Source organism: Scleropages formosus, chromosome 19 (genome assembly GCF_900964775.1).
Source record: "Scleropages formosus chromosome 19, fSclFor1.1, whole genome shotgun sequence".
In the NCBI taxonomy this organism is placed as follows: domain Eukaryota; kingdom Metazoa; phylum Chordata; class Actinopteri; order Osteoglossiformes; family Osteoglossidae; genus Scleropages; species Scleropages formosus.
The window spans coordinates 19,470,588-19,495,408 of record NC_041824.1 but is presented as its reverse complement, the minus strand read 5'-3'; the positions used below and the strand labels follow the sequence as shown (position 1 = coordinate 19,495,408).

The following is a 24,821-nucleotide window of genomic DNA, read 5'->3' as shown; positions in this document are numbered from 1 at the left end:
ATTGCTGCCCCATTGAAGACTAGTAATTCTTGATAATTACCCTGGTTGGCATCCAGAACTGGCCCTTTCACAGGTGACTTTGATAGGCCTTGAAGGGCCCTGGGGCTATCATTGGGTGCACATGACATCCAAAAAGGCATGAAATTATGAAAATTCATTGGGAACAGTGTTCGTAAAAGTATTTAAGGGTAGGATACTGAGAAGTTTGCACATCAAATGCAACCCATCAAGAAGGTTCACAACTGAACAGAATGACTAGAGCTGAGTAACTACTCTTCATTTCACAGTTGTTTTCATTATCATCTTTCTATTATTGCCTTTTAAATGGGGAGATTTATCTCTTTTCAGGAACCACAGAAAGATTCTCCTTCCCTGATGAATAGATTTTTCATTTTATGAAATTAATGTCTCTGGGAAACAAAGATTTCTTTTTTTTCCTGAAAAACAGCACTTTAGGTATACATGTTACTAGAAACGTGCCTATCCAACTAGTTTGTGAGTTAGACAAAGAGTCAGGGCGATGCACCTCAGGGCGTGTCAGGGGTTTCATCTGCTTCAGTATGTTATTGCAACCCAACAAATGCATCGTTTCTTCCTCAGGACTGGAGCACTTAGCCGAAATTGTCACAAGACCCAGCTCTGTTTATGTCAAACATATTATCAGAAATATCAATAAAAAAAAAGTCAGTGGCATTTTTTTTTTTGACCTGGAATGCCATTAGTGCAAACAGGTTCAGTGCAAGAATTAGAATACAATGCAATTTTTTTCATTAAGCACCAGAAAAGCTATTGGCTGTTTGACTGAGTCTGTGTGATTGTGCTATATCATGGAAAAGCTCCCATCACTCCTTTTGTCTTTGCGTTCCCCTCTTGGAAGTACAGTAGACACCCTAGATCATTATTCACATCATAAGCATATCTTCAGCTAATTAACATGCATGTCAAGATTTTGTTCTCTTTGAAGCCGTGCAGTAAGGACTGGAAGCAAAGTTTTCTGAGGTTATTCAGATCCAGACTCCAAAATAATTGAACTATATGGATGGTTATAGACTTGTTTATTCTGCAAATAAATTAAACACATGCAAAAGCCTGGTAAATGAAGATCTTCCTCTTGCTGTGGGAGGACATTTTGTTTTGCTGCATGATCATGACATGCACTTTGGTGTGTTTTCTCGTGGATAACTTTTTGCTCAACTTATAAGGTAGTGACTCATCTGTTTGCTTGCTTCCAGAACACCACAATTTATCCCGTTTGAAGTCCTGGACTGCAATCTCCCTAGTTGTCCAGAGAAATTATAATGACGGAAACAGCTGTGTTATAACTGGTTCAGTAGCTCTGAATTCAAAGGAAACAATTAACAAAAGCAAACAAATACTGCTTTTCTGTCCGGCTTGCTCAAGGTGCAGGCGGGAGTCAGTCATTCAGATTACACGCAATATGCAGGGTAAACGGTAAGTGAAAACACTGCCCCTTGCATCCCTAGATCTTCACACGGAGCTGTTCACTTTGTAACTCATTGTGGCAGACACCAGAGGTTACCGCATGCATGCCATAAATACAGCCGCTAATCAATACTTTGGCATTCTCATGATGGAGAAAGACTGCAACGCTGCAGTATGTCATCATGTAACAATTCCAAATAACGGTGCCGAGATGCTAGTCTTTCTCAATCCATCTTTGTCATGGTAAGATGTAGATGAGAGTGAAACAGTTCCCAATAGTGTATTTTATCCATAGTCGGTCGGAAAGGAAGGCATCAGCATGCTCCGGTATCTTTTGTAGTGAAACAGATTGTTCAACATTTGCTTGCTCTGGGGGAACTTGGAAAAGCAGCTTTTCAAAAGTAAACTGATACAGAAATGGAATTGCACAGTTATTCACAAGACAAAATTTTATAAACTAATAGACAGGGGTTTACAGGTGAGCTGGGGAGGGGAGCAAACCATCCACAAACAGTTTTTGGTTTCCTTCTGATGAAAGAAGCCGGTATCCATATAGGTGACTCTTTGTAAACATGCGGTAAACTGTGTTTCAAGTTTACAATGTATGTAACCTCACCCTGACTCTACAGATGAAAAAGCATGCCTTGATTCAGCCTACTACAGATGCATCATGGGTAAACAGTGATGGATCAGGTCAATTATTTTATGTAGTTCAAGATGTCATGCTAAAGTAATGGAAGCAATCTTTGTATGAAAAAGAAAACAAGTCAATGGTCATAGATCACATCCATCGGTAACACTGTGGTATTTCAACAGAAATTGTCTATGTCAAAAAACTTCCCTTTTGTACTTCATGTGACAGAGGACACACCGAACCCATTTCTGGATGCTCATTGTTACTTGGTGAAGACACCACACCACTTAAGAGGGGGGAAATCACTTTCTGTGACACAAGGTAAACGTCCAGCACCAAAATTTACCCTGCTGAAGGTGTTAACTGGGTAACAGCCAAATCGAAGCACAAACGGACCACCGAAGCCAGGAAATAATTAAACTGAACCCCTCCCCCCCGTTCTTCAAAATAGGAACTCAGGTACTAATGCTCATAATTTGATCAATTAAGATCAAGATTTCTGCACCGAAAGAGATCATCTTACATGTGAAAGTGAATCATGTTGTGGTTTATTTTCTTTCACCTAAATTAGTATTATTTATGCTGTATATAATACCACAGCTGGCTTCCAAACTCATTTACTTTTAACAGAAACACTTTTTGCTCCTAGATATTTATAATAAGGCTCAAGTCAAGGGTCTATCTTGGGACTTAACCCCGACCATGTAAAAATTCACCACTATGTTACCTGCTGCTCTAATAATGTGACAGCTTGTACAGTTCCTGCTTCCGGCAGCCCTCCAAACACAGCTCCTGTGAGAGCATTGCTGAACCCGGCGATCACAGAGCTCAAACCAGTGCTCTGAGAACCACAACCTAACTTTATAGTAACAGAGGCTTGTTTGCTCAGTTGAAGACCCAGGTCCTTCAGTGTGGTTAACAATCTAACTCCTGCAGCCACTCCCAAGTGTAGCATCGCTGTCATATCAGATTCCTGTAGACTCAGCAGGCCAAGCTATACTATTACTAATGCAATGGACCGTTGATCCTCGCATGACTAATTGGCAAGGGTAGTCCAGTCATGTGATTAACCAGTGGTTCTAATACATCATATACATCATTTCTTTAGTCATTTTGACGTGACAGCACAGTAAGTGGTGTATGAACAACTTGTATGAACATTGTGCTTATTCACTATCCACTCAAGAAAAATGATTAATGATCTCATGATGGAACATAGGAGAAATCCGATTCAAATCAGGATTTATAATGATGCATAAATAATGAAGGTAATTAAAACATAATAAAATAATATGATTATTGCTAAAGGTTTTATGCAAGTAAATAATTTCAGCTATTGAAATAAAAGGTTTTTTTTAACAATTTGCGTTCTGCATTGATGATTTTTTTTTGTCCCCCCGTTTTTTGGAAAATATATTAAAAATATTGTGACACACTTAACCGTCTCTGCTGTCGATGGCCACATGCTTATTTAACAAAATGTGTATCACAAACCTTTAAATATTTCATTTTAGTATTACTGCATTGCCCAAGGTTATATCCATTTTCACAGCTGAATAGTGCACAGAAGCATCTTCAGGTTAAGTACCTTGCTCAGGGGTACAGCAGCCAGAACCCTGAAAAGAAAATCCCAAGGGTTCTACCTGCAGCCCTAATGTCCCAGTACTATTAGGATTGTGTCACATTATTGTATTGTATTGTATTTCCCGACCACGTTAACATTTGTCTTTTATTTTTAAATTTTTAAATTTACTTATTTAATTTTGATGGGTGAAATACCAGGGAGCCTCACTGTAAGAAGTCAGGTGACCCACCAGTTAAAAAAACTGAAGCTGGGGGCTCAAGTGTTTAAGTACACACCCCACTGTGCCAGCTGATGAAACCATAGGCCTATAAGCAATGTAACTGGCTCTTCAGAATATAAATGATGAAGATGACTGATGGTGGCCTCTTTCCACCTACCTCTGCTGCTCTCTGGCAACCTGAAAAGAACACTGCACACCTTGGCTTTTGTTTTTGTCTTTAAACGAGTGTGTGACGTATGGCCTGGCAGATGCTAATGGGAAAGCTTTCTCCACATGGCTGCCTGCTCATTCTTTGTGTGATGCAGTATTTTTAAGACTTTTAGTCGCAGAGCTGTTCAAAGCGTCTGTTTACTCCGAACCTTGAGTTGTTTCTAAGGTGTGGTGAGCGCTACCTGTGGTGGTTCTTCTGCCTCAAGGTGTAGCCGGCTGCTCAGCGCACACATGGTCTTTGCTCCTGGACAAGAAGGGGAAGTTTAAAGAAAAAGCATGTATGCTGATCTGGGGTGTGTGAGTGCATGGTAAAGGAAGGCAAGGGGGGTGAATGGACGACGCTGGAGATGTGGTTTATGTAATACTTGGCTGCATGTGGAGCAGCCCCGTTCCAGAAAAACGGCTGCACATCCGTCACACCAGTACTGCAGTGTGTGTCTCACCCCCCCACCACTTGCACAGTCCCCTTTCACTTCCTTTCCCACCTCTGTGTTGACATGCGTTTTGCCTGCATGGGGCGTGCTGGTGGACTTGGGGGGGTGGGGGGGGGGGGGGTGGCGTATGGCAGGCAGCAGTGCGAATCGATCTGCCGGGAATCGCCCTTGAACGTCGGACCGTGTGGGGATTGCAGTGGTGCTTGTGTGCGCGTGTGTGTGAGCAGCATCGATAATGGGGGAGGCAGAACCACGAATGATTGTGGAGGGGGTTGGCTTGTGTTGGGGTGGGGTGGGGTGGGGGGGGTGTGCTGGAAAGAGTAGAAGGGAGAGAGGGGAGACAGAGAGAGGAGGACACTGGGAGACTGGGTGGGGGAGAGAGAGAGAAAGAAAGAGAGAGAGCGAGTGAGTGAGGGAGAGAGAGAGCATACAGCAGAGCGAGTAGTGCTGCAGTGGTACAGAGTGAGAGGACCGCAGTTTCACATGCTGATGAGGGAGCAATCAGGGGAACTCACTACGGCACCAAATCATTAGTCCGAAGTGCCAGGCTCTTTGGATGGGTCGTCCCATAACAGCGAACAGGACCGAAGAGATCACACTGGTAAGCGTGGCACCCTTGTCTCACTGTTTCGGACGGGTGCTGATGTTGTGGGGCGGGGGGTCGGCGGTGGGGGGATGGGGGAGGGGGATGCTGGTGGGTGGGGGGAACTGTATATGCTCCACATGAACAAAGCTATCTGATGGTGAGGAGTGAGGCTGAGGAACACCGCAGACTGTCTTCGTCCGCCACCAGTCTGACGGACCGAGCAGAGTTGCTAAGGGAGAATTAAACCAGCTGCCTTTTCTTCCCCCCAATTTATAGTCCCGTGACCGATCTGCCGGTCCCCTCCGTGAGGAAGTCTGTTTTACCTTGACAAACCTGGATGAGGGTATTAAGAGTGTTCTAAAAGAATTGACTTTTCTTCACATTGATTTGGATGTCTTCCTGCATATGGCTTGGCTTTTTAAAGTCAAGAGGGGCTTAAATTAGTTTATGTCATTTTAAATCACGATGCAGATGTTAAAAAAAAAGAAAAAAATGAAACATGTTAATTGACTGTATTTACACAATTCATGACTAGTTTTAATTGGTCAATCGGGATGCATTGACACTCAAGCTCAACACTCGTCTCAGGCAGGACTGACGACTGTCCCACAGCCAACAGAAAAAAAAGGGGGAGGGGGCTAACCTTCGCTTTGCAACCCCTTGCGATTTGCCTTCAGGAGGCTGGTTCTCGGCAGGAGCGGCAGGACACGGTCAAGGGCAATGCGTCTCAGGCCGGTCCTACTTTTCACACACTCCTGTTCAGTTCTCCTTACAGTTATCCTGTAGAACTGTATAGTTAGGGCACCTTACAATGTTGATGCTTTAGTGGGGCACTTTGGGGAAAAAGTGTCAGCAGAGTAGTAGCAGTAGTAGTAGTAATAGTGTTGTAATAATAATAATAATAATAATAATAATAATAATAATAGTACCGGTAACTTTGCCTAAAATGAAGGCAAAGACACACCACACAAAATAATCTCATTGTTGGGCTGTTTATGTTCTTCGGTATTAAGTGCAATTATGTTTGTAATCGTGACAACTGCATTTTTTAACAAAGAGGGAAAACCAAGGCACCGAATTCATCACAAATTCACCAGTGTGGTTTGTTGTGTCAAGCGAGTGCTGTCCCCCCCGATGGGAAGTATTATATTGCAATCAAAGGCCGATCCTCAGGGATTCCTCTGGCTCGTAGTATTGCATACTCATAACCAATTGGACACCAGCATGGGGGAGGGGGTCACATGACTCACATAGCTTCAGCTTGCAGTGTGCCCTAAAATGACATAAGAGAATGTGTCTATGTAATAAGAGAATAAGTTTCTGATGGCATCTCAATGCTTTCAGTCAAATACCTGCTTCAAGTTGGATAGCTGCTGCAAACAGACTCTTTTTGCAGCAATGACAGAATGATCAAACTTTAACCGATATTTTTAATGCAGAGATACAAGCAGCAGAGGCTGCATGTCAGTTATACTCAAACCCTGCATTCAGAATGCTTCTTTTGAAATCAAAATAGCAGCAAATAGCAGGACAAGATAAGCCATAGCGACTGCACTGCTGTGTGCATCACATATCCCTTTCCAGGCCCTCAATCAAATTGTTCCTCATCTGTAAGTTTCATAGGCCAGGTTCAAGGGTGTTTATGCTCCTTGTGAACCAATGTAATGCAGTATATGCAAGAGATTTTTTCCTATGAACGAAAGGTCATCAGCGTCAGGGATTGGATCCCCCATGCTTGGTTTGGGTATTGGTGGTCTGGGGCAATTAAATTAATGGGTTGGTCAGTTCATGTTCACTGGGGTGATATACCAACATTATTCCCTATCAGTCTGTAGGCCAATTAAAATTATGACAACAGAACACCGGAACAGGTTCGCAGGCAAGAAGGAGTATGCACTTTGAGAAACACACTCAGAATAAAACAGGATCTATATGGAAGGGAAGAGATTGGTTTCTCAGATCAGCATGAATATTTCCTTCTTACAGAAATTAGCTTCCTAATGCTGACTGAAACCACTTGTCCCAAGCAGGGTTGTGGCAAACTGGAGCCTAACCCAGCAACACATGGTGCAAGTCTGGAGGGGGAGGGACACACCCAGGATGCTATGGCAGTCCATTGCAAGGCACCCCAAGCAGGACTCAAACCCCAGATCCACCAGAGAGAAGGACACAGTCAAACCCACCACTCCACCATACCCCCATTATTAGAGTATACACACACACACACACACACACACACACACACACACACACACACACAGAGAGTCTGAAACCACTTGTCCTGAGCAGGGTTGCGGCAAGCTGGATCATACCCCAGCAACACAGGGCACAAGGCTGAGGAGGGAGGGGACACACCCAGGTTGGGACGCCAGTTCGCCGCAGAGCACCCCAGGCAAGGCTTGAACCCCAGACCCAGCAGAGAGCAGGCCCTAGCCAAACCGGCTGCACCACCGTGCTCCAGTTATTAGTGTAAATAAGGTTAATTAAATTGTTAATGATAGACGAGTAGAGACAGTTAAAAAATACCCAAAAATGGAAACATTCAAGGTTCAATGCTGCCTTCTCCCCAGAAGGATTTTTAAGGTACTTTTTGGAAATTGAAGCCTTGGGTAAATAAATTGCGTCTTTCACTACGTCCTCAGGTCCATAGCCCAGAACACACTTAGTCCTCCTCTTTTCCATCCATGTAAACTGATTCTTGTAGATATTTTTTATTGTGGTAATTTATTTCAAATGTACTTCTGAAGGGTACAAGTCCAGGGTTCCTCTTGAAATTTGAATCAGCAACCATTTTTTTTTGCTGTTCCATGACATAATCACTGTATTCTCTGCTCCATCAGTAGCGTGATCTCAGGAAAGAGGCCTGAGAAGATAAGAGATCCCACAGTGGATGAAAGACCTTCATGAGCACAGCACGTTCAGAAAAACACTTGGATACGTAACATATGGGCACATGCAATAGTCACTACTTGAATGTTCTCAGTATAGACTAGAAGACAAAGATGATGTTGAAAAAAAAAAAGCCATCATTACCATAGAATTACCAAGGAATTTATTTAATTAATTTTAAGCCAAAGAACTTGCAAAGGACCAGTTGGGAATGACTTAGTACACAATAAACAGAACATCAAAAGAAACAAGAAAACTTGACTGCTTCTTCAATCCTTTTCATTTTTGAATCAGAACTACGCTAAACATTCGAGCTCTCAGACACTCCTGGGTAATTTTCCAGAGAATTTCCTTAATGGATGATAAGATTGTTTCTTCAAACCCGCACAAAGATCTAGCATTTACGGCCCTCTTATCTGTTGAAATGATAATTACACAGTAGATTGTAAGCCAAGTTATATGAGAGCGCTGTTTTGGTTTTTGGGGATTATGTGCTCCAGGATCCTTTGTAGAAGTGTTGGATGACTCTGAAAATCTGTGAGATTAGCTGTTTGGATTCAGCCTGATTCCATGTGGACTCTACCAGGGACCTCTCAGCAGCAACATCCCATTGGCTGTTGCTCCCAGGCTGACTTTGATCACCATTCACACACATACACACTGTCTGAAACCACTTGTCCCAAGTGGGGTCGTGGCAAACCAGAGCCTAACCTGGCAACACAGGGCACAAGGCTGAAGGGAGAGGGGACACACCCAGGACGGGACACCAGTCTGTCGCAAAGCAACCCAAGCAGGACTCGAACCCCAGACCCACCAGCGAGCAGGCCCCAGCCAAGCCGATATGCCATCGCACCCCCAATCACCATTCAGTGTTAAACGAAAATAAAAGTTGTTTCAAGGACAACATTTTGCTGGGTGGCTATATCACTGGTCACAGCTTCCAACTTAATGCTATGGTGATCACAACATCAAACTCTTCTTCCTTCTTGATCAGGACTTTTTTAAATGTTACAATCACATTAATTTCAGCTGAGACAAATTCATTACAGTGCACTTTATGAAACATATTTTTTCAGGAACTGTGTGCTTTTACTATTATAGTAATTATTACTTTTGGAGAACATGGAGAAAACATGCAAACTCCACAAAGACTGAACGGGAATCAAATCTGCATCCAGTCACGCAGTCTAGGCACTGTAAAGGACTCTTTTGTTTCTTTGTGCTCTTTTTTTTTCTAGATTTTCAGTTACAATCAATAACCTAGTTCTACATTTATCCCTCAAAGCATCACACCCACACTGAGTTGGGATGGGAGAACACAGACTAACACTTCTTCCAGTGAACATGCTTTGAGCCATTCTAGCATCACAAAAGCACATGGGCAAACTGGGTCCAGCAAACTGCACCACTGGAATTCTATTGTATGTGTTTGGAAAATATAACTTGAACTAAATTAGGAAGCTGGTAATATGCTCTGGATTCGTAAATATTTTTCAACAGGTTCTAGCAGCAGCTAGCTAAGGAATTAATTAGCTGGCAGTTAAATTGGTCCCATTAAACTTCCAGTATGGCTTCAAACTTTGAGTCTTTGATTTCTTTAACCTGACTTAATCATTAATAGGACAAAACATTTCCACCTAGAAGTTAATCTATTTAAAACACTTCCTGAGGTTTATCTAGGTGTTTGGCTCGATCCCTGTCCCCATAAAGGTTCCCTCGAAAAATGTCTTGAAATGTGGAAAAAAATGTAAAGCTACAGTTAAACAACAAAATTTTAATTGATTTCTAAACAGTGTTTAGTGTAGCAGATCAACAAATAATCCGATAAAGTAACTATCTGAAAGGGAAAATGATTTCCACTCCTTGTGAAAATTAGGAGTTTTATTAATTCGTTTCATCCATCCATCAATTTGTTTGTTAATTCATTCATCATTCATTCATCATTGTTAACCACTTGCCATAAATCAGGGCTTTGGTGGTCTGGAGCCTAACCCTGAAGCACAGGGCATAACGCAGAGCACACCACCGTTTGGGTGCCAGCTCTCTACAGTTAAAACAATTTATATGGTTGCAGTTACAAATATATCTTGTTGAAAATAAATACTATTCTTAAGAGAATTACTGTGTTTCACTATGTCCATTTGTCTCCAAGTTTATACAATTACTGCATTGATTGGAATTTTACTATAAGTAGCCGGCTGTACCAATAGCATTGTGCTGACCATATGGAGCATGACTTAGAGCATTTCATGCATTGAATACTAACATATTATATCTTTCTAAAAAGCAGCAACTACACAGGGCAGCAATATTCACAGAACAAACTGACGGCACACCACTACATATTTTCACTTTTATTTTCAGTGCTTATTTAAAATTAATACCAGAGCTGTAAATACTTGTCATTATGACTGAATACTGTATGACTCATACCTGTTTTTATGAAAGATGTTTGCAATCCATTTAATTTGGAGAAAATTGAAGTAGGAAACTGAAAAATATATATCTTTTTATATATTACCCATCTATTTATCATATATGATGACATGATATATATCATATACGACACATAGATATCTTATTATGTTGGACAAGTAAACTAACATTCAGATCTAAAACAGTGTTTTCCTACAGTGAGAAGTCAGAGTCTTAAAATAATTACTAGGAGCCCTTGAATTTTTGCAGATGAATCTTTGAAGCTCATGTTGCCTGAAATGCTGCAGTTTACAGTTTTTGCAGGTTTCATCAGTTCTGTCATCAGTTCTGAAGGTAAATCTGTGTGAAATGCCGGGAGCCAGAGGACGGCAGGCCGCAGTACTGCTGTTAGAGGGCTCTGTCACTCTCTAGCTGAAGCTATGCAGATTGCGCCACTCGCTTTCTGTCAGCGCCATTAATCATTTTGTCTGTGTCTGTGTGTTTCTATGCCTGCTGGTTTGGGGGTGTGTGTGTCATGGGGGGTGGGTGCATATTTAAGTGTGGTATAGAGCCCGTAATTTATCTTGGCTTTTACGGGCAATGGGAACTTCTCGCTTCTGTGCCACAGATAAGGATGAAGTCCCCTTGGGCTCTGAGCAGGAACCACTATTGTTGGAAGAAATGAGACAATTTATAAATCTCCCCTTTTGAAAAGGCTTGGGCAAGGGGTATTTGGATGGGGTTGCAATAAAACATTTTAGGGGTTCCAAGCAAGATGTAATCACACCTTGTGTATTTTTGTGATACCCAGTTCAGAATATTGTATTAAGTCCTGTGCTGTGGAATAAACATACCTGCATTTTTCTTCCTTCCCTTGCTATTCTTTCTTGTTAATGACATTCACAATTTATTTATTGATTTCTTTATTTATGTTGGTCTTTTAACATAGCAGGGGCAGTGGAACTATTCTTTAGTTTAAATTTGTACATATACAATGGCCCAGCTCATTGAGGTGTACTCCTGCAAAAAATTAAAATTACATTGCAAATTTGAAAATGATATCAGTCGGTATTCCAATTTTACTTTCTCATTTTATGCACATTGATGAAAACAAAATCCAGATGCCCAATTTTAATTTTCATTTATCCTACGTAAGTTTTACTGCATGCCTTGAATGCCAGATTCAACATGAAAAAAAAAAAGAAAAAAGAAAAACAAAATTAATTTGTCATTTAATTTTTGAAGCACTCCTTGGTTAAAATGTTGGCATATTGAATAACAAAAAAGTATATTCCTGTTAGTGATTTAATTTCCTTACCTTCACACATTTATTCAATCAAAAATCAAATCACATCGTAAAGCACTTTTTTTTTTCTGCTTTGCACTTGTACTTTCAAAATTTGCAATTTAATTCCAACAATAAGAAGGTGATGTCCACCAATAATTCATTATGAGCCTAATGTTTATGGGAAGACAGCTCTTAGGTTCCCATTGACAGTCAATCAGCAACACCCTGGTAGTATGTAACACATGTCCCCTTTGTGCTTTCCCAGCGTGGTAGAGCAAATGTAGGCCTGCTTTATGAATATGCAACATCTATCCAATTTTTTCCCAGGCTGACAAACTTCAGCAATGTGTTTGTGTATTTTTTCGATGCAGCATACCGTCCTCACACCTAGCATCTTCTTCCTTTGTTTATAGTGAGGAATTTTTACAGCATCTTGTGCGGAGCTTAAAGAACTGCATGCAAGATCATTCTATCCGCAGAAATAATTCTGCCCCTGGACACTTGACAAAAATACTTGTCTTGCACCACTTCTGTAAATGTGCTAAGTTATTAACTAACAGTTAATGTAAAGTGGTTTAGAAAAACAAAAACGCACAGCATGACTACAGTATAGGATGGGATTGCTCCTTTAGATCAAGAAATAATCCAATGATTAAATTAATCCATAAATTTTTGACTGAATACTGAATGTGCCCCATAAGACCCTAATCTGGGCCTGTGCCACCGACAGGCTTCCTGTGACCAAGTCAGGGCTTGCAGCTGAGCGTGTCATTAGAGCTGTAAATAATTCAGGAAAGAACCATGCTGGTGGGACAGCCACCACAGGCTGTCTGCCGGAGAGTGGCAATCCATGCCTATTAATTTAATTACAGCTTTTAATTAAGCAGAACTGCCGTGTCTTAAATGCCGTGCTACGTAGCAAGCAAAAAAAGGCCTGTGACTGGTGTGTGTGGCCGCACCTCCAAAATACTGTGCTAACCAGGGCGGGCAGCTGAGCTATACGCAGTGCCATCTTGATGGCAGGGTCATCTTGAGTTATGATTGATAGCGGTCAGAACTCACCCCCGGATGTTTAAATGTACCTTTCATTGTTTTTACTACAATTTGAACAGCACATAATTATACCCTAAAAATAACATTTTTCTGGTCCTTGACCTGTCTATTAGATTGTTTCTTAATTAACCTTATAATATTATTCAGTCTAAAACTGAAGAGTCTGCAGACTTATTTTCTCAGTAGAAACTATGAATTTACCTTTTATTTTTCTTTATTTAAATTTGCTTTTAGCATAAAAAGCCCGCTTGCAAAACCTTGTTTGAAGCACAATGGTTCATCTTGCATGTGAATTTTCTCTTCAAAGTCACCTGTGAGGCAGGATGAGAGGGACGGAGGGGACTAGACTGAGTCCTCACTGATGGGAGTGACTAGATGCATTCTGAACACTCGCTGACAGACTGATAGCCCTCTCTTCGCGTCAGCAGCCGGGATGATGTGATTGTCACGTCAGCTGGCACCCAATTTGGAGTGGAGTCATACACTCCTTTCTTCCAGGGGACGTCTCCACCTCTGTCTAAGAAACAAGAGCCCAAGGGCAACTGACATCTCCTAAAGCACATTTACCAGACTCCAATGGTACAGAATGGGGGGACACTCACGTCCTGTATAACAACGATTCACTTTCCACAGAGAAGAAAGGGAACATTTAGTTCCTGCCCAAATCCCATTCACATCTTGATGAACTGAAGGGCACCTTTCACATTCTATGGAATGTTCATTTTCCATAAAACACAAGTGGGAGTGTCTGATTCCAAAAGAAGGAGTTCTTCACAGGCCATCAAGTAACATAGTGATTAAGAAACTGGAAAATCCACTATTAGGACTACATGTTCAAGTGCACCGATGGGTTAGAAAACTCAGCAAAGCAGTTTTTTGCCTTTATTCTTTGTCAGTTTCCTAGTTCATAGCATTTAATCCCAATGTAGCTATTGAGATAAATTACATCTGTAATCCACCGACAACGGTGCTTGGTGCATAAAGTAAAATATTCAAGAAATAAATATTTCTGATATGTAAAGAAATACAGTAAGATAACACCCGGTTAAGTCTGAAGCAATATTATCATCTGCTGTACTGTGAAGAAGAAAAGGCGTAAAAAAGGAAATTAGGCAGTCATACGGTTTACCTACTTGATTTCATTTTTTTCTTTGAATATAATGAAAATATGGAACTAGGACACAGTTTTACAGAAACAGCTTTTTCCTAACAAAGATGTATCCCTTGAAAATGCTGATGATTCAAACACAGGCTGAATGCCTCAGCAGAATATCGAGCTGAATGAAAAGGTTAGGGATAGGAACTGTAAGCTCCTGTATGTAAACACATTTGGAAAACAGCATGGACTAAGCAACAGCATTAAGAGTAACAATAAAATGCCCAATGGGCCTATGCAGTGGTCACAGTCTTTAAATAAATCTGCGTAAGTGCACAGACAGGAGAAAGGAGAAAATAAAGTAAAACACTGGCTCAGAAAAGGACTTAGCCCACATTACAACACAGCTGGGGTGAAGTGTCATTGTGAAATGCTATCCATCCATCCACACATTTTTTTAAAAAATCTGTCTTCTTCTTGCTGTCTGTCAGTCTCTTTTAGAAAACATTGTCTTAGAGTGTCAGTAGCCAGAGTGGCATCTCTATAAATGTGTTTATCTTTTAAATAAACATTAATTACTTTGACATTGTAGAAAGAATATGTTGTTACCCACCTTTGCAGGCTAACAATAGAAAAAAAGAAAAGAAAAAAAAAACCTTTTTGTGAGAGGTCAGTACAAGGTTTACATTTTGACATAGTTTTCAAAATCAATAGGAAAGGTAATATATGAAATCCCAAAATACCATACGCACCTTTTGAAAGCTTACTCAGAATTATTGGGGGGGGTTAATCTTCTCAGACATGTCTGATGGTAATTGTAGAAATCTCATTCAAATTCAGATGGGCAAAACTGCTGATCAGTATGCACCTCCGTACCTCACCTTCGGAAGGAAAATGGAGAATGGCAGGAAGTACATCTGCTGTAATCCTGTTAAACCTTAGTGCAACCTTTCGGTTCCAACAAGAGTGCAGTACTGTGCAAGGTAAAAGCTAACTCTGAAAACACCTCAAGGATACATCCTGTATATTATGGTCATGAAGAACAAATAATTTAAGTTTGAGCTGAAGCCTGTGTGGTGGTTAAGAAGGGAAAGGAGGTTCCAAGATCCACATGCTGGTGAACTTCAAGTTTCTCCAGCTCACTCAAGAACTTTATACTACTAGCTGCATTAAAATGGTTTAAAATCAGGCAATTTGTTGCCTTGCTTGTTCAGAAGCATTTGCAAACCCATTTTATTCTGGGTCAACATCTTAAATTATGAAAGACCAAGTTCTATTGATTGAACTTAGCTGGAGTTTGAATAAAAAGGGTAAAACCATAACCAGCTGTCCTGCACCTGCTGTAGAACTCAGGGGTTTTACTGTATGATGTGTCTGCAAACCATAACATACTTCCCTCTGTAATGCCAATGATACATACACACACACACACACACACACTGTCTAAAACCGCTTGTCCCAAGCGGGGGTCGCAACAAACTGAAGCCTAACCTGGCAATACAGGGTATAAGACTGGAAGAGGAGAGGACACACCCAGGATGGGACACCAGTCCATCACAGGGCATCCCAAGCGGGACTCGAACCCCATACCTGCCAGAAAGCAGGACCCCGCCAAGCCCACTGTGCCACTGCACCCCCCACCATGCCAATAATGTTGTCATTCAGTACTTTACACTGTACAATCAAATTTAATCTGTGGAGTTTTCACAGAACTAGCACAACACTGTTCACTACAAGATGAAAATGTGAAAATGAAGTACAGCCCTAAATGTAACGTTAAAACGACATAATTCATGAATATGCAGTTAGAGCATATGCACTATATATTTTCTGTTTATAATCATTTGAAGTATTTATTTTATGTTATTTTATTTTATTTTAAAGGGGGAGAATGGTGGCACAGTGGGTTGGACTGGATCCTGCTCTCCAGTGGGTCTGGGGTTTGAGTCCCGCTTGGGGTGCCTTGTGACGGACTGGCGTCCCGTCCTGGGTGTGTCCTCTTCCCCTCCAGCCTTATGCCATGTGTTGCCGGGTTAGGCTCCGGCTCCCTGTGTGTGTGTGTGTGTGTGTGTGCTTGTTTTATTTTATTTTTTCATGTAGAGACAGAACATCAACTGTAAATGACTAAAATGTCCTTTTCTGGTGTTGAAGGTGCACTCTTTTCAGTGCTGTTCTTGCATGAAGTCCTTCAGTTTTCCCAAAGCATAAATGAATTTAATGGCCAATTATTGTTTTCATTTCATGCTCTGATTCATATTTCATTTTCTGTGCTTCTACCTGCTTTGTCTCTCTGATGACCCAGGGGAAAGTCTTCTGTGACACTGTCACCTGGAGGACTGTCAGGAGCACAATGTCCCAGCCAACACCAGGACAGAGACCCCAACCCCTCCCACCCACCAGATAAATTTAGATAATTTTGGAGGGTCACTGCACTGAAGATTGCATATTAAATCAGTTTTTGGGACACACTAAACCCTACCCTTTAAAATCAATATCTGTGCTTGCTGCTATTGATGTTTGTCACTCCAATCGTGGTGACCTGGCCATTTCGGTGGCTTTGATAGAGCACCACTTTCAAGGTGTATACATTTTAGCTTCCTAATGGCAAACCTGGGTTTGCTTGGCTAAATCTTCTTTGCTCCATCATCAGTCGCAGAGGGTCCTAATCCACCAAACATGAGTAGCCACCCATAACCTTTCAATCGTTTTTAAAGGGCAGCAAAACTGTTAAAAATGTGTTTGTCACGTAACTGCAAGAGGTGGTGGAGCTTGGCAGCAAATAGTCTGTTTTGCAGGGCAGCCCAAAAGGGCAAGTGGATGATAATCGGGTTCTGTGATGTGCTACGGCAGGGCAGGAAGCTTGGGGCAATGGCACAGCGAGGCAAGAAGCTTTGCAGTGCTACGCACAAGCACGTTGTCAGACCCGGAGCAGGACAAAAGGGACTTGGCCACACTCTTAATTATCTATTGTCAGGACACTTGTTGTGGGGTAATTGAACAGCTGCCATGCAACTGTGCGTTGTCCCAAGGTTATTAAGGGAGAAAACTGACCAGCGTGTTAATCAGCCACTCCCAACCCTCAGTGGACCTCTGCTCCATACTGATATCACCATATTTAATTTCTTTCCTTCTAAATATCTAAACAGAGAAACTTACAGATTTCACACTTTACTGTATACTAAGACAGACATAAACAACACAAATTTCCCACCACTGTTTCTATGTTTGTGGCTTTTGCTATTACTTAAAGCGTTAAGTGATTTCACCTTGATTGCATGTAGCGAGAGGAATGCACTGGGTTGGGGATGAATGCTGAGTAAGCTTTTGTTTCTAAAACATCAGTCGTGGCACATATATAATGTAACAAGCGTACTAAAATGTATAGTTCTCCCCTCTCCACATCCCAGCAAGAAATTCATAATACATCTTTCATTTCTACAAAACTGCTGAGAACAGCAATGAAAAAATTATGCGAAATACACAGGTGTCACAGAGGAGTGTATTTTGCTTATCGAGTTACTGGGTGTATTACATTAGTGTTTGAAATTCATGGCTTAATTTGTTTTGTCTGAATCACCTTCTAAGAGACAGCATAGTTTTCATGTGGTTTTTTTGTGCCATTTGCCTGTATTGAAATACTGCTGCTGCACTTTTACTGTTACCCTTCCTCAACAATTGCAGTGAAAAAGGAATCTGATATTAATGTGCCATAAGGCATATCGACATCTGTTCATCGCGGTGGGAGGGAAAAGTATACACCATGATCTGAACAGGATCCTTACAGCTCATCCAGTACTGTCTCTGTATTGCTGGACTACTGGTATAGTGTCGAATCAAGGAAGACCAGATGGTCCGTATGGTTCTCCCATTTACACAGCAGCCACAGCTGGAGATGAAAGATGGGGGCACATCAGAACTGGGGTGCTGAAAGCAAAACCTGAATTCAAACTTCTTATCTTGAATTACAGAAAGACTAAGCCAGTGTTTTATAGTATTATTATTATTATTATTATTATTATTATTATTATTATTATTATTGAAGCCACTAGTTCCCAAGCTAAGGAATCCTACCATCTGTGTATGTTAGCACATGGATTAATATGGTGTACAGGTCACATAGTCATACTGTAGTTTTCAATCTAACTGATTGCTTTGTCCAAGGTAACTTACAAAGAGGTTATAGCAAGAGCAGTGATTAAAACCCGTGACATTTTCGCTGGTCAAAAGAAACTCAGCTTCACTGACTACCCATGATGTTTTCTTTGGGAGATATAAACCTATTTATTTATTCATGCATTCACTCACCCATATGACCCTCCCACCACCACCACTTTTGATATACGAACTACATTCCTTTAAATTGTTTGAATTTAATTACTTATCTCAGTTCTAATGTATTCAGCCAGACAAAGCCTTAAACTATTCATTATGAATGATGGTAAGTCAAATTCTGGTCTCACTCGTGTTAGTTCTTGCAAAAAAAACACTGCAGTATTTTATAAAGTGAAATAAACATTTAACTGTGAAAATGTAAGATTCAGCCCTTTGTTACTTGTACTGCCTATATGAATAGCACTCTTGACACAAAGACATTGTGGGAAAACACTTAGGCTATTGATTTGGTGGCGGAAAACAACATGGCGAGTTGTCATGGAAAAACAAAGGACAGCACTTCAATCACGAGCTTTCCCTGTAACCCCCTAACTTTCTTGTCTTTATTAATAATTTGTTACCCTCTTCTGGCTCCCCCCCTACTTCCCATAGGCTGTAGTTCTAATGGGTTTTATAAGTTCGCATATGCACATTTATAGCATGCAACCCTGCAAAAAGAATAATAATAAATTCAGAACTCTTAAGAGCAAGTAGCATTGCATCCCATGTTAGTAGAGTCTCAACGAAATATCTAAGGTTGGTGCAGTTTAATCCTCTCGACTTTATACACTGAGAGAATCCATAGGATTTACCAGAGTCATGGTCAGGAAACTATAAGGGTGCAGGAGGACTGCAGTTTTAACTGATCTAAACTGCTTTACATATGCTTGAACAAGGTTGACCACTTGATCCCATCTGGCCAAGGGCAGAGTGACTTCTGTTTATAATAAATTATAGTGTTCTGTAGGTTTGAACTCCACAGTGCAGATGTCTATGCTAATGCTTCACTGTAAATATAATTGGCTGAATGAAACATTTAGATTATATGTTGATCAAAACAATTTGAAAGTACATGCGAAAAGCATTTTTTTCTGTATAAAGGAGAAGGATATTTTAGATGTCATTTGAACAATCGTTTCAATGCTGCACCAGAACAACATACAGTGTTAAGCTACTTATTTATACAGCCAACCAATTTTAGGGTAAGTCCCTTACTCCATGCTACAACAGGGCAAGGGAGGAGTTGAACCTGCTACTTTTGGGGCCAAAAGCAGCAGCTCTGATTACTATACCACCAGTTGTCCTCTTCCTGCTCATCCCACTAAACTGTAGACGCATGCAGCACTGCTATGGTAAAAAGGTTGAAGTTTCCCTGGCTGGCCTCAGCCATTCACACAACACTGATTTTCACCGTCACATAATCAATCTCCCATCACTCCCTGTACGCCTAATGCCACCTCCCCCACCTTTACACACTGGTATGGATTTCTAGGACATCCGAATCTCAAATACAACAGATCCAATTACATGTTATGTCGCTCATAATCACATCAGTGGAATTGTATACCTGTTTAAATGGCTAATATGAGATGTTTGTTACGTGTAATTTGGTGGAGGGCTGCATAAGAGAAATAATACAATATATTCTTGTAGAACCCTATATTGCCAGTGAAGTTTACCTGATGCTTTCTAGTGCTTAGCTGCACTGGCAGAAATACCTGGAGTGTGTTTTGCTTTTTCTTAATGTTGGAGTGTCAGAAATATGTTCTGACATGTGGGATCTTCACAGCTCCCCGTACTGGACTTCTACAGCAACCTTTCGATTGAAAACTGCACATTATACATTATCCTTTCCACTTCTCAAACTCAAAAAAGTTGCAGCACCTTCACTTCTTCTGAAGATGGCTTTTATCTGAGCATCTAGTATATGTGAGGGCGGAGGACACAAAATGAACATGACACAAAAACCATTCCAGATGAGGCGTACGCAGGCTGTCCCTTGAGTCTGCCGTTAGGGGTCAGCATAACCACAGGAAAGTGCATTCTGGGACTTTGGAGTGCTGTCATGGGTGTGCCTCCAGCAGAAACCACACATACAAACATCGCTGTGAAAAGAGTCCCAATAGGAGGGGAGGCCACATGAACTTTGCACAGAGAAACTGATGTCAGGTTTGAAGTGAGTTTTGAATATTTTAGGTCATGTGATGGTCAGTAACTACTCAGAGAGCACAAGGATGATGAACACTGTAGCACCATGCATAAACACTCTTACAATGAGCTGCTCTAGTTAAATGGGTTAAATATAAAAAAGCTGCTGTCAGTCACAACATCAGCTAAGGAAATGAGCAATAATTACTTGGAGCATAGTCTACAGAAGTGCCTGCTACAGCAATTCTTTTCCATGTGTAATTTATTCATTTAGCTGATGCTGCTTCCCAGAGCAACCTAAAATGTTTTCTAGCGACACTTATTCACTCATGGGTAATTTTTGTTTATTGTTGTAGTAGGTAGAATTTGAACCTGTGAAAGGAATGGTGTAAAAATTCTGCAAAACTGTTTCTAACCATATTTTTCAATACTGTTCAGAAGGTGCTGTCTGTTGCAGTTTCCTTGTGACTTTGTCCTTCTCAATGCTGGCAATGGCCCTAAAAGCAGGGGCTGATGCTTAGAGTAAATGGCTGAGCCCATTTTGGCCTCATACTCAACCAACCCAGAAGCCGATTAAACCCAAGTGTGGCCACCGTATCTCTGTAAACCCAGATTCAATTTAACTGAGGCGCCAAGGTGACAAACAGATCCCCTACCCCAGAACCAGACAATTGCACCGTCGTTTTTGTTAAAAGCTCTGTTCTGGACACACTGTGATGTTAGCGGGCTACTCTCCATCATTACAGACTGGGTTTGTGTGTTTCACCCTGCTTATCAGCCAAAGAGAGACCCTGGGAGATGTATAAAATCAGCAAAAACAGCAGTGCATCAACACTATGGCCGTGATGCAGGTATCTCTGTGAGCTGTCCATGTGAGACCTCAGCCAGACCATCTCAGCAGGTCTTCAAAAAGTCAACCTGTGATTACTAGAGCAGGCCAGATAAATGTTTTTTTTGTCTTGATGGTTGTGTGAGATCAAGAGATTAAGCAGGAATAAATGAGGCATAGGCAAACAGTGCAATAACACGTTTCCGATTTTTGATTTATCCTTGTCTGAAAACCTTACTAAACTGAATTTTGGCGATACATTAGAAGATATATAAGACAGAGTGGTTTCATATAATCTAGGACATAACTTGTGTGATTTTTTTTCGACATGAGCAACTCTTAACTTTAGAAATTGTAAGCCACCACTTTGAGTCCAAAATTGTTTGATGACTAAATTTCACCCGGCTTTTTCTTTTCTTCTGATCACACACTTTTACCTTGCAGTTTAGTAATTGTACTGAGGCTGGGGAGGCTGTCTACAGAAAGGGCCATGCTCTCGATGTAGTTCAAAGGCTTTTTACTGGAAATATGTTGTTTGCCTGTTTTTGCCCTATGCCCTGTAAAGAGGTATGTACAACAGAACTGTGTGGATGATAGTTGTCCTTTGCAGTGAACAAACAGAGGTATTTCAGGTTCATCAGTGTTCGCTGTGGCAACAGCTGCTTTTGGACTGAACATCACAAGTTCAAGTCTAACCTGCAGCTTTAGTACCCTTAAGCAAGGTACTCACCCTGAATTGCTCAGATAAAATTACCCAGCTGTACAAATGGGTGAATAACTGTAGGTAGGTCAACATCATAAGTCACTTTGGGAAAAAAAGAGTCAGCTGAATGCGTGAATGTTACATGGCAACCATGTTCATCCTGCTGGTAATTTCAAAACTTCCTCTGAGGATAAGTAAGTTATTGACTTTTGATTAACAGAGGCTTTTCATTAGTGCATGTCTTCATATTTATGTGCAACGTAATATTTTTTGCTCAATTACTTGTGTGTACTCAAAGAATCATAATGTTCAGAAAAACCTAACTTGAATCAATGTACTTGATGTTTTGTGAACTTGTCCAAACTGATCATTAACAGATCATTACAAATCCTATTATTCATCAGTAGTATATACCAAAATGACATCTGGAACTCTTGGGGAAAATAAAGATATTCTTAAGGTATTGATGCAGTGAATCCTTGTGGGATCCATGATAAGGAGGTGGGAATCTAAGAAAGGTGAATCTTACTGATCATAAATAATCAGCCATGTTAAGAATAAACGATTGTCTCTATATGCCATCAGAAGCAATTTTTTTTTTTTTTTTTTTCGGTTGCTGAAAGCATGGTTATACAACAAACAGGTGAACTGAACCCAGATACATTAGCCGCATACTGTTGAGTAAACCAGTTAAAATCCTCCTGGTGAAAGTTTTGTCAACTCGATTTCAAGCACCATAACCTCACCTCCCAACCACCATCACCTTTTTCATACTCAAACTTCCTGTGCTTCTGAAATGTCTACTTATGCAACAGAAGCAAAAAGCTATTCCGCAGCCGAATGCTATAAATTATTAAAAAAGGCTTACCCTGGTGGAACATCTTTCCTTAAATTATTCACAATCCCTCACCCCCAGCTGAGAGTGACTGGGACTGGACTGCTGAAGCAGCAGAGTGATTAAAACATTTGTTTTTTTCACCAAGTCCTTTGTCTGGCCAGCTTGAAAGAATCTGTCTCCACTGACCTAAGTGTTGAGGATGGACTCAGAGTTCGACCTTCTACACCACCACACCTCAATGATAAATGTTGACTGATCCGGCATTGTGATATTGCTTAGGGAACAGACCTTATTATATAAAAAGAAACTGGAAAAAAAAAGAAAAAAAAAAAAAACAATGAAAATCATTATTTGCTTCAGTGCTTCTAGCATATGTATATAATTCTCTAACTTACCCAATCTACTCCATTGCCCTGGTACACAGAATTCCATGGATGAGTCATCATTAATTGTCTTTTAAAATTAACATCAACTAAAATGTGGTTTCCGGGAAAACACATTGTGATCATTGTCTTTAATTAATAATTTGTGTCATGTCATCATATCACAATTTTAGTTAACACAGTAAAACCAGTTTGCAAATGTGAAATAGTTTACATTAGGATATGAGTTTTTAGACTTTAAATTCTTGGGTAGGCTTCTTAATGTGTGTTTTTTTCTTATTATTATTTAATTTTTTAAAATTTATTTCTTATGTCTCATCTGTAAGATTCCCTAGGTTTTTATAAAACTTTGTTCAATGCAGTACTGATATATGTATAACATGTTAAAACCATATGCAACTGGTTTTGACATGCTGCCCACCCACTTTCTCCCTTGCAGGGACTGTGACCTAGCCATTGAGCATGAAGTGGAACTTGTTCAAGAAGAAGCCAGAGGCCATGGTGGGGCCTGAGCCCACCGGTGCCACCACAATGACGGCAGCCCCTGCTCCAGCAGTTTCCACTGCAGCTGACAATTCCACTGAGTCTGGTGGGCCGGTCAACAAAAATGATTTCTTCGAGGAGATCAAAAACAAGTTTGTCAATGAGATTGGCAAGATCCCAAGTGAGTGTTTCAGTCATCTTGACTTCCTGCCTTCAACCAATAAATGTTACATATCCCCTCCCATACACATCGAGGAACGGTTGTAAAGTTTATTCAGAACTGACAGCCTACTAAAAATCTGATACTCTTAATTTGATTTGCTCTGTCCCTGCCAGACTTTGACATTCAAATTAACCCCCTACCCACCTAACCCATGATTCGATATTGATCTTCAGTGGGTGCAATTACAAGAACCAGTCCTCCCCAGGGCACTCCCTGGAATTACATTTACGTCAAAATGCACTTGTTTACGCAACACCCTGTGCCAATAGAACCCTGGTTCATCCAGGTCTGACCAGGAGAGTGCTGTGTGAACTCCCTGACAATGGGATGATTAACCTTCCCTCCATTCCCCCCAAATCAGTGCCACCCTGGGCCATCATCGCCATTGCCGTTGTGGCTGCCCTCCTCATCCTTACCTGCTGCTTCTGCATCATCAAGAAGTGCTGCTGCAAGAAGAAGAACAAGAAGAAGGGAAAAAAGGGGAAAGGCGACATGGGGTTAAAGAACATGAAGGGAGGCGAGGTATGGCTACCAAAAAAGGCCCCTCCTACCCAGCCATCTGTCCCTAATGCCAAAAGCCATACCTAACACACTTCTCCTCATCTGAATTTAGCTGCTGTTTCTCCATCCCTGACCCTTTGAACTCTCTGGTCTCAGTCTCTGTTTTACTGAGGTGCTTCACACACACACACACACAGACACACACACACATTTCAGAACCGCTTGTCCCATACGGGGTCGCGGGGAACCGGAGCCTACCCGATAACACAGGGCGTAAGGCCGGAGGGGACACACCCAGGACGGTACGCCAGCCCGTCGCAAGGCACCCCAAGCGGGACCCGAACCCTAGACCCACCAGAGAGCACAACCGCGGTCCAACCCACTGCGCCACCGCACCCCCACCTGATGTGCTTCATTTCCCCTAAAATAGAATTATTAAGGTACCCAGTACCTGGAACCCTGTGTGCCTTTTCGTGTTACTGTGTCCGAACTCTTGAACCAACTCTCAGGGTCACTTTCAGTTTGGAGCAGACAGTTAAAGATCAGACTAGATATGTCCTCCCCTTTGCACTGGCCTTGAGAAGTGAGATTAGCCTCAAACTTTCATGCAATGTATTTAACATTGTGTGATCCTTCAACTTTTTTGGCAGTTTTAGGACAAGAAAGATTTAATTGTTTTTTAATTGTGTATCAAAACTGGACAGTTCA

General features: G+C 41.2%; 1 protein-coding gene across 3 annotated transcripts in view; it reads left to right on the top strand.

Annotated features, from left to right (window-relative positions):
* The window catches only part of LOC108939057 (synaptotagmin-2-like), a 95,266-nt gene that overhangs the window by 57,870 nt on the left and 12,575 nt on the right, over nucleotides 1-24,821 (top strand). For 2 of the 3 annotated variants that reach the window (XM_018760166.2, XM_018760168.2), the window contains 2 exons: nucleotides 23,346-23,570; nucleotides 23,974-24,134. In XM_018760166.2, coding sequence (XP_018615682.1) covers nucleotides 23,369-23,570; nucleotides 23,974-24,134 — 363 coding nt within the window. In that variant the 5' untranslated portion in view covers nucleotides 23,346-23,368. Of the gene's footprint in view, nucleotides 1-4,987; nucleotides 5,128-23,345; nucleotides 23,571-23,973; nucleotides 24,135-24,821 lie in introns of those variants that run through there. The other variant, XM_018760167.2, reaches the window with a different exon arrangement.